Source organism: Quercus lobata, chromosome 12 (genome assembly GCF_001633185.2).
Source record: "Quercus lobata isolate SW786 chromosome 12, ValleyOak3.0 Primary Assembly, whole genome shotgun sequence".
NCBI lineage: Eukaryota > Viridiplantae > Streptophyta > Magnoliopsida > Fagales > Fagaceae > Quercus > Quercus lobata.
In genome coordinates, this window is record NC_044915.1 from 15,965,227 (window position 1) to 15,974,948 (window position 9,722).

At 36.5% G+C, this 9,722-nt stretch overlaps 1 protein-coding gene across 3 annotated transcripts; it reads left to right on the forward strand.

Moving 5' to 3' along the window:
* The first annotated feature begins 561 nt into the window (after nucleotides 1-561).
* On the forward strand, nucleotides 562-6,957 carry LOC115971300. 3 transcript variants are annotated; one of them, XR_004087297.1, is made up of 6 exons: nucleotides 562-2,293; nucleotides 2,443-2,593; nucleotides 2,686-2,833; nucleotides 2,921-3,166; nucleotides 3,478-4,663; nucleotides 6,588-6,957. XR_004087297.1 is itself a non-coding variant. In XM_031091132.1 (5 exons), exons 1-5 carry the CDS (start codon nucleotides 637-639, stop codon nucleotides 3,754-3,756), a joined length of 2,481 nt encoding a protein of 826 aa, XP_030946992.1. In that variant the 5' UTR covers nucleotides 562-636; the 3' UTR covers nucleotides 3,757-6,957. The 3 variants fall into 3 exon arrangements, 2 of the variants coding, with proteins under 2 accessions (XP_030946992.1, XP_030946993.1); XM_031091132.1 differs by having other exon boundaries at nucleotides 3,478-6,957; XM_031091133.1 differs by lacking the exons at nucleotides 3,478-4,663; nucleotides 6,588-6,957 and having other exon boundaries at nucleotides 2,910-2,994.
* Nucleotides 6,958-9,722: the final 2,765 nt, after the last annotated feature.

Consider the following 9,722-nt stretch of genomic DNA (forward strand, 5'->3'; position numbering starts at 1 on the left):
ATCATAAAAAACATAGGCATACCGAATCCCTATGAAGCATTTCAACAAGCACTTTATGTGCCACCTGAAAAGAAATAACAAAATTAGGACCTCTTCAGCACAGAAGTATTGCCTACATTGTGGTACAATGAAATTTAAGAGCAAAATCGAAAAAAATTCTCAAAACCCAACAAAGAAAATAGGGTTTTATTTGATCCTTACCTTAAAAATCAAAAGATTTGATCCTTTAAGAAACCTTCAGCGGTTGGTAAATGGGGATACCGACGAGATGACAGTGAAATTGATGGACATAAGGAACCCATTTGAAAAGAAGGAATCTGAGTTTTTTAAGAGAACACCAGAGAGGGAGGACGGGAGAAGGTTGGAGAAGAGGAACCACCGTTTTTCTTTTTGGCTTTTATATGTTTACTTGGTCTACCGGTAAAAGGTTTCTTACTAAACTAAAATTAACGGTTAAGATTAAAACAACATAGTTTTAATGGCTGAGATTTGTGTGGGTACCATACCCACTAAAAATATAGGGGGTACTGGAGAAAGGATTAATTCGAGGGTTGTTTTACATTTCTACATGACCAATGCGAACGATCTTAGTAAGTCGGTTTTTTCTTCTTTTCTTTTCGGCGAGGAGTTGTAAAGATGGCAAAACAAGCTAGTACTCTTTTCCTTGAAGAATGGCTGAGGAGCATTAGTGGCTGTAGCAGTAATGTTAACTCCACAAATTCTTCTTCCTCATCGGCCCGAGCTATTATTCAAGCATGGGCTGAGCTTAGAGACTCCCTTCAAAACCAATCATTTCAACCACATCACCTCCAATCCTTAAAAACCCTCCTTAACTCTCAAACTTCTCTTCATGTTGCTGACCCACAAGCAAAAATTGTTCTTTCCATTCTTTCCTCTCCACACATATCTCTTCCAAATGAATCATATCCTCTCTTTCTTAGACTTCTTTATATCTGGGTCAGGAAATCCTTCAAACCCTCTTTGGTTCTTATTGATTCTGCTGTGGAGGTCCTCTCTCACCTTTTTAATGCTCAATTTGATTCTAGGAAGAGTCCTCTCTTGTTTTCCGAAGGTGTTCTCCTTCTGGGTGCATTTGCTTTTGTGCCTTCTTTGTCTGGAGGCTCTAAAACAGTCTGCTTGGACATGCTCTGTAGGCTGTTGGAAGAGGAGTACCGATTGATTGGCTCATCCGGAGAGCATATTTCGGATGTTCTTGCTGGAATTGGGTATGCTCTATCTTCTTCTGTGAATGTTCATTATGTTAGAATTTTAGATTCTTTATTGGGGAATTGGGGCAAAGAAGGTGGGCCTTGTGGTAGTATTACTCATGGGCTCATGATTCTGCATTTGATTGAATGGGTGTTGTCTAGTTTGATCAATATCCGTTGTTTTGAGAAAATAAATGTTTTTGCCCACGAGGCTTTAGAGACTTCGAAGGCAAACTATGTCCCATTTGCCATTGTCATGGCTGCAGCTGGAGTGTTGAGGGTTGTCAATAGATCTAGAATGAATGGTCTGGGGCTAGATACTGTTTCCAAATTAAGGGGCTTTGCAGAGGATCGGGTAGAATCTTTTGCAAGAGCTATTATTTCTAGAAATGGTGTTACGAATGCAGATAATGATCCCACATGCAGTCTTCTACTTCAGTGCATTTCATTAGCACTGGCTCGAAGTGGCCCGGTTTCATCCCGTGCCCCTCTGCTAATGTGCCTTGCTTCTGCATTGTTGAATGAAATCTTTCCCTTACGACATTTATATACAAAAGTACTTGACTTCCCACATAGAAATTCAGCTAGACTATGGCATGATGAGGTCAAAAAGCATTTGGAAAGTGTTCTTTTTAAGGAAGCAGGGGCCATAACTAGTGTTTTCTGCAATCAATATGTTTCAGTAGATGTAGAGAGCAAGGGTGTGGTGGAGAATCTAATATGGGATTACTGTCAAGATATCTATTTGGGGCATCGACAAGTAGCTTTGATGCTACGAGGTAAAGAGAATGAACTACTTGGGGATACAGAGAAAATTGCTGAATCTGCTTTCCTTATGGTTGTACTTTTTGCATTGGCTGTCACGAAGCACAAGTTTAATTCTAAATCCACCCAGGAAACTCAGTGGGACGTATCAGTACATATACTAGTTTCATTTTCTTGTTTAGAGTATTTTCGGCGCATTCGTTTACCAGAGTATATGGATACAATTCGAGGGGTTGTTGCGAGTGTTCAGGGGAATGAGTCTGCCTGTGTCTCTTTTGTGGAATCTATGCCCTCTTACATGGATATGACCAATGGAACAAGTATGGTTGTCTACCATTTTAACTGTAGTTTTATGATTAAATTTTTATTCTCCACTTTGAGGTCCCTAATGATCCCCTCTCCCCCACACCCAAATTTTTTATGCGTAGACATTGCTAACCTCGATAAGATTTGAATTTTTTTCTTGTAGAGTTTTCATTATCTCAAAAAGTGGAGTATGTATGGTCCAATGATGATGTGCAAACTGCTCGCATATTATTTTACCTACGAGTCATTCCAACTTGCATTGAACATGTTCCTTGCCTTACACTTAGGAAGGTTGTAGCTCCAACTATGTTCTTGTATCCTTACACAAAACAGCTCAATTTTATAAGAATTTCAGCTATTATATGTCATGGTGAACATTTTGCTTCCTTATTACAAACTCAACTAGATACATGGGACATCCAAATGGAAAAGTTGCTCGAGCCTCACATTCCATGTTTGCGGCATTCATGTCCTCTGGGAAGGATCTTGATCAGGATGAGAGAGTGTCATTAAAGGAGCAGCTTGTTTTCTATTACATGCAGAGATCTTTATTGGTATTGAAAGCAATTAAAATAATATTAATCAAACATGAGCTTGATCATCAAAGGTTGGATGCTCACACATTTTTAGTTGTAATGTAGGGATATCCTGCCATCACTCCTTTTGAGGGTATGGCTTCTGGGGTTGCAGCCTTGGTCCGAAATCTTCCTGCTGGAAGTCCAGCCATATTCTATTGTATTCACAGTCTTGTGGATAAGGGCAGCACACTCTGTGGTGAAATCTATGCTCAGGAGGCTGATTTGTTGAGGAACAGGCAAGGAGATTCAGATGCTTGCAAGAAAATCCTAGAGTTGCTTCTACGGCTTATTTCCCTTGTTGATATACAGGTCATTTTATTCTTTTTTATTTTTATTTGCAATTCCTCATAAAATTCCAGTTGATTCTCCCCTTCGTTTCTGTTTACCATGTGAAAAGTAGGTCCCTTATAATTTATTATTATTCCACCTCAAACAATCGTTATGGTGTGCTAAAGTTTTAGGTTTCAGAGGAAGATATTGCAATTAAACTGAAGCAATATATAGCAAATTTCAGATATTGGAAGTTCTCAAAATAGAAGTTGTAGAAAGGACTTACTGCATCTTGTCGATTCCCTCCCATTGTTCGACTTATTAATATCTGCATTTGTGTATTTGTCCAGGTGCTGCCAAACTTGATGAAGTTGTTGGCACAATTGATTGTCCAGTTACCAAAAGATGGTCAAAATATGGTTCTTAATGAGTTATATTCACAGGTTGCAGAGTCTGATGATGTTACACGCAAGCCGACTTTAGTTTCATGGCTGCAGTCACTGTCTTACCTTTGTGCTCAAGCTACAAGCGAAAGTTCCACCCCCAAAGGGGTGCAAAAAGAAGTGAACATGACTTCTGCACATAGCACAGACTCATTAAGCCTTACTAGACTAAATGCACGACTTTGAGACATTGCGGTGCAGATTTTGGATTACCCTCCCCTCCTTTTGATGGACTTTTGTTCCTTAATTCTTTTGTGTGTCTAGTGCTTGTTGCTGAATATCTCAGTATGTTTTCAGGAGTAATATATAGAAATATGAACTTGCATCAGTTATATTCTTGTTCACCTCACTAATGCAATAAATACATAAATCACTTGTAGTTTCTATATGTTCATACTTTACCACTCATCTTAACACTGTAGTTAAAAAATGATGATCTACATTTATTCATATATATACATGAATGGTTTTTCTTTCTGTTTTCGGCTTGTGTTCTGGGATTAGTACTTAAGCATTTCCAGTGCCAACCTCTAGAAACCCAGACTTCTGAGGGTATAAATTTGTCAGTTTGTGGGTGTAAACTTGATGGTGTATATATATATTAGTTGATTGCAGATTGAAATCATACTTTATAGAGGGAATATCTGAACTTGGCCATCTTGTAGACAGTATTTTGCTTGCAGAGAAAGAATTAAATATAAATATGGTTTTCTTATCTTGCTTTTCATATTTCACTTTTGAGACAATTTGTACATGCTAATGCTTCATTTCTTTTGATGGAAAGGAAAACATTTCACATTTTTTGGTTTTAGGTAGGACAGAAAATAATTAAATGTCAACGGAAAAATTTTACAATTGATCAATGGAAAATCAACTCTTCTCAGTGGAAAATGTTTTCTGCATTTTATCAGCAGAAAGAAACATGTATCTTCCTTTTCTCTTGACAAAGATCACGGGCACACAAATATTTCGCTCGACAGAAACATGTGTCTTCCTTTTCTCTCTCTTCTCCCATCTATCTAGTCGCCATCTCTGTTCCCAATGGTAAACTCATCGTTCCACTCTCTCAGTCACTCCTGAGCATGGCATCCAGGTAAAATCTTCGCCTCTTTTCTATTTTTGTATATTAAAAGCCTTTTTTTGCTGAATTTTCTTTGTATGTTTGTCAAATTTGGGATTATTTGGCTGGCTTTTTGTTGTGTTTTTGTTCTGATCTGTGCATTTTTGGTTTGGATCTGGGAATTCTCCGTTATCTTGATCTATTAGAGACCCACCCTCCCAACGTTTTATTTCTGTAAAAATAAGTTTTCCCTTTCTAACACCTTGGAACTTAGTACTGGGAAATGGCCATTCTGTTTGTGTTATGAATTGCAAATGATGACTGCCACAGAATATTATTGGTTAATAATCAACACTTGTTGATTGGGGGAATAATTGGCATGCTAGTTGTAGTTTGTAGAAGCTGTTAGATGAAAAAGTACTAATTAAACATTGTAATAATAATAAAAAAAAAATATAGGGTATGTGGTGGAAAATAATGAGTGCATAATAATGAAGGAATTATTGAAGTTGATTTCGTATTTTTGCCGTAGTCCATTTTTCAATTAAAAGTGTTTACCTCTTTTTATCAGATGTTTTGAAGTATGTTGTAGAAACAAATGTAGACTGTAGAGTCTCTATATGTAATGGGGATGGGAAATATGTGAAAATGGAAAATTTCTACATCTGTATTCCTTGTGCTGTAAGACCAATGGGAAAGATATTTGGCATTTCAATTGTAACTCAAGAGCCTTTTTGGGTAGCCTATTGGGGTTTGAATTCTTACAGTTTTGTGCAATTCCAGTGGGGATTTGGGGTCTATCTAGTAAATGTTAAATTTTGGATACCATCATATGCCAAGGTTGTTTTGTGCAAATCTTATCTTGGATGCTTGAGCTGTTTGACATAGCGAGGCTTGTTTAAATATTTTCACAAGCTGGCTTTTGCCAAATGAGTCATGGAGGCTTAGACTTAGTGGAGCTATACTTTGTTTTTTGTGGAAGATTGCTTAGTGCATGGGCTATTAGAACCTGTTTATTGATTTTAACTTCCACATTCAACACTCATCTACATTTTTTTCTTTCACCTGATGTCTTCAGTAGTTGATATAAATTTGTAATTTGTTTCCACCTTTTAAATTTGTTTTTAACATGCTGATGTTTATTATCAACTGCTTCATGTTCACAAAGTAGAAAGATCAGACTTAAAGTTTCAATATGAAAGGTTGACAGAATTATGTTTACTAATGACTTTCTTTTGCTTGTCTTCTGTTTTTAACTGATTTATGTGGAAGTTCAGGTGTTCAAACGTGTGAAACAAAATGCCATTGTGCTGACTAGAAGGGTTTGTTTGGTTTTGCTTTTGGCGAGGTCAGGAAATTGCCTAACGTTTGGCAATTTCAGCTAAAAGAGCTTTAGCCCCCTTAAAGCACTTTTCGACTCCTCCAAAAACAAAACCAGACAGGCCGTTCTTGGCAATTTTGCTAGAGAGCTTTAAAGGGGTCCTTAAAACCTGAAAACAACTTTAATGCTAAAGATGATATTTGCAGTTTTTAGGAAAAAAACTTTACAATTCACTGTTTTTAGTTAAAGATCTATATTGCAAAAGCTCTACTTCCTATAGCATTGCCAAATGGGCATTGAATGGGAGTGGGAAAACTGTTATGTTTAGTGCCCGCTCATTAAAGCGGTTTCAAACCACATTTTCTCAAAGTACAACTTTTTTAAAATCCAATTCTTTTAGGTACAACTTTTTTAAGCTGTACCAATCGGGCGCTCTATCAATATAAGTAAAATTTTTATGGTGTTAATGGATTATGTTTATCTATATTGAAATCCATTATGGCTTTCAAACATAAAGATGCACAGTTGTGCAAACAAAATCATTTAACTAGATCCTTCTACGACATTTGTCAAATTAATTTGTTCATGTCATTCTGTGGCTTTGATATGTTAATGTTAATTTCTTTAACATTCCAGGTGAGTTTGGATAAGAAAGGCAATTTGATGTTTCTTTTCTTCATCCTATGGAAGCTTATCCTGTTTACAGCTAGGCTACTAGCTTGGGTTGTTTGATATGTTCTTGGAATCATTATATTTGGATTGTTTTGGTTTGGAAGTTCTTATGAGCGGATAGTCCCAAATAAATTGGGAAGATCATTGAAGACAGATTTAGTTGCATTTGAGAAGGAATATAATCTTTGGTGAGAACCTTGTTGTCTACCCAAAGGCTATTTCCTATTACAAGGAAAGTGTTGTTAGATTATTAGATTATTACGTTCTGTATTTTTTGTTATCGAATGATTATGTACAATTAGATAATGATATTGGTGTTGAAATTAAATTGATGCTCTCAAACTTTGTCAATGTCATATTCAGTTGGCATGGTTGGATACATGTTGCTTGAATTGTTCAAGGTTTCTTTGTAGTTTCTTTGATGATTAGTCAACAAAATGTTGTTGATAGGTTTCATGCTGAAGAGGGGTTATATTTTGAATTAAAAAAAAAAAATGTTTGTGAACTTGTAAATGTGTGTATTAATTTTTTTTTTTTTCATTGGAATTTCTAGTCTCTACACGATATTCATGTTAGATCGATGCTAGGGATACTACAATTATTCTACATAGGTCTTATATACAGATGTGTCACTAATCATAAGAAATAATTTAAACACTCATTTATTATTTGTTGAGGTGCCACTAATTACATTTAATACCACATTAGTTTATAAGCTTTATGTTGTAAAACTTGTTGTGCCTACAGCATTTTCCTTCATGTTGTGAATGAAAGTTTTGGTTCATATAATTATATAATTATTTGGAATTATGAGAAATATTAATGCTTTTCCATGTGAGTCCAGCATTAAAAATATTTTTCAGCTTATTCTCAAGGTTGCAATTAAACACTAGAATAATGAGTGTGCATGGATTAGATTGGATTAATTTATATGATTGCCGCTGTTAGACATCACAATCAATCTCATGCTTCTCGCACCTGCTTCAAGTGCTATGCTGTTGATCTATCAGTGAGTCGTTGCTCTATAAATGATTCGACACTTGGGTTTACTGTGGAAATTGCCTAAGTTTTGCTGTACGTTGAATGTCTAAAGTTACTGTTAAATGCCCAAGGTTGGTATAAAATGTGTAAGACTACCACAAAACATCTCGATTGCCACTAAACATCATATAGTAATTAGCACCTTTTTATTTATATTTATATTTATATTTTTTGTTTTCTTATTGAGAAGAAGCGGTAAACTAAGGATTTTTTTTTTGAGTAAACAGTAATACTTATTAGAATACACACGAAAATAATAATTGTGTTTTAAATCGGTTTTATAATACATTACATAATCAGAGTACAACTACAAAATGGCCTAACTTTTGTAATTGTAGACTGGGGTTATAAATAGCGGACACTAAAGTACAACTAAGGGTTTTTTTGGTTTACCTTAAACTATTTTATATCTTTATATTTTTGCTTCTATGAGACTATTTCGTGATATCTCTAAGTATTGTGTTATTTAAATCCTTTAACTTTATCTTTTTAATAATTTTTTCAACAAATTAAAATTCATTTACTATCTTTTACGTATTCATTTTACTTTCGTTAATTACATTATGACTAGAAAGACAATGGAAGCCTCCTTAAACGACCCAAAAGGGATGAATTTTGGACGTAACTTTCATTCACTAACGAATTTAGGTATCTTAAGGCCTAAATAATTTGGTACTAAAACTTATAGTAAATTAGCAATATACTTTATTTTTCATTAATTTTATTAATTGAGATCATTAAATCCTATTGACTTTGGAGCAATATATGAAATATAGTTAATTTGTTTCAGTTGAGGGTCATTTGTGAGAGTCCAGGCAGACAGGAAGAAAACTCAATAATAAGGGCAATAAGGAATTGACAAAATAGATAGCAAAAAAACTATTAGGCTCAAGCGGCAGAAATAATGGATCACATGCCTAACAAATAAACAAATGGGTCTTGAAGAGGCAAGTGGGCTCAAAGAAGCCTGGAAAGAAAGAAATGGCATCTCATGGACAGTGTATAAGGTAGAAAAGCGAGAAAGGGCCGCTGCAAGCCCAAGACAATGCAAACTAAGAGAGTAAAGGGTTTATGGCAGGTCCATGAATCCCAAGGATGAGAATAAGGTTATTGGACCAGGGAAGCCCAATGAAGTTAGTAAAAAACTCATGGGAGTGTGTAATTAGCAAATGGACCGAGGAAGCCTAAAGAAAGCAAACGGGCCGTGGATGCCCAAAGGAAAGCTCAAAGGGACATAGGAGCCCATAAGTAAAAGCAAAACAGCGGTCATGACAAGTCACTGAGAGAAAGAATAAACGGCTGGCCCAAAAGAGGCCAAGTAGGATTAAGTTATTACGGCAGGAATAACAGTATAACGTTGCAAGAAATAAAGAAAAACGAGAGTGAGCCAAAGAAATGTAAGGCCCATCATCAGACAAAGTTCAGCTCTTAAATGGAGCGAGAAAACAAAGAAAAGCCCACATAAGAGGTCAAAAAACACGGAAGGCGAGCCTCCAGATCACGGTAGACGCATGAGCAGCAGACAGATTTTTGGACATATCTGAAAGGAAAGCACGCGCAAGGCCTAGGCACCACCAGCTTGTACCCAGCCAATATGGGACGTGGTGGAGTCATGGACCAGAGGTAAGAGGTAAAGAGGGTATGGTTTGGTGGTGGGGAGAGGGGAAAAAACCTATTTTGCGACTCCTGCCCAAGCCCTTTTGGGAGGTACGTCCTGCTGGGATGACAGGCCACCCAAAAGAGGTAAGGTTGAGGGGGGAACTGTTAGATGCATGTCTTGAGGGAAAGAGAGAGAAAACATTTATGCCATGGCAGGTAAGAGTGCTACGGTGGACTGAGGAATGAAACAAACTTGCCTTTGTCTGGCAAGGATAAGTGTCACACACCTTTGGTGGTTGGCAAATACGCCCAGACCAAACAAAGGCGATTAAGGGATAAAGTGGTAAAAAACTAGTTACGGCAGGTGCTGTAAAAGGACCCTTGCCGTGCCCTGAAAGGGGGATAGAAAAACAGAGTGTATTTCACGGAGTAAAAAGAAAACAAGAGAAAGAAAAGAAA

Excerpts from the sequence above, each read along its gene's own strand:
- LOC115971300 (XM_031091132.1), top strand. The coding sequence starts at position 637 with ATGGCAAAACAAGCTAGTACTCTTTTCCTTGAAGAATGGCTGAGGAGC. Across the intron at positions 2,594-2,685 it reads GTAGCTCCAACTATGTTCTT|ATACATGGGACATCCAAATG; the intron begins GTATCCTTACAC and ends AAACTCAACTAG. Across the intron at positions 2,834-2,920 it reads ACATGCAGAGATCTTTATTG|GGATATCCTGCCATCACTCC; the intron begins GTATTGAAAGCA and ends GTTGTAATGTAG.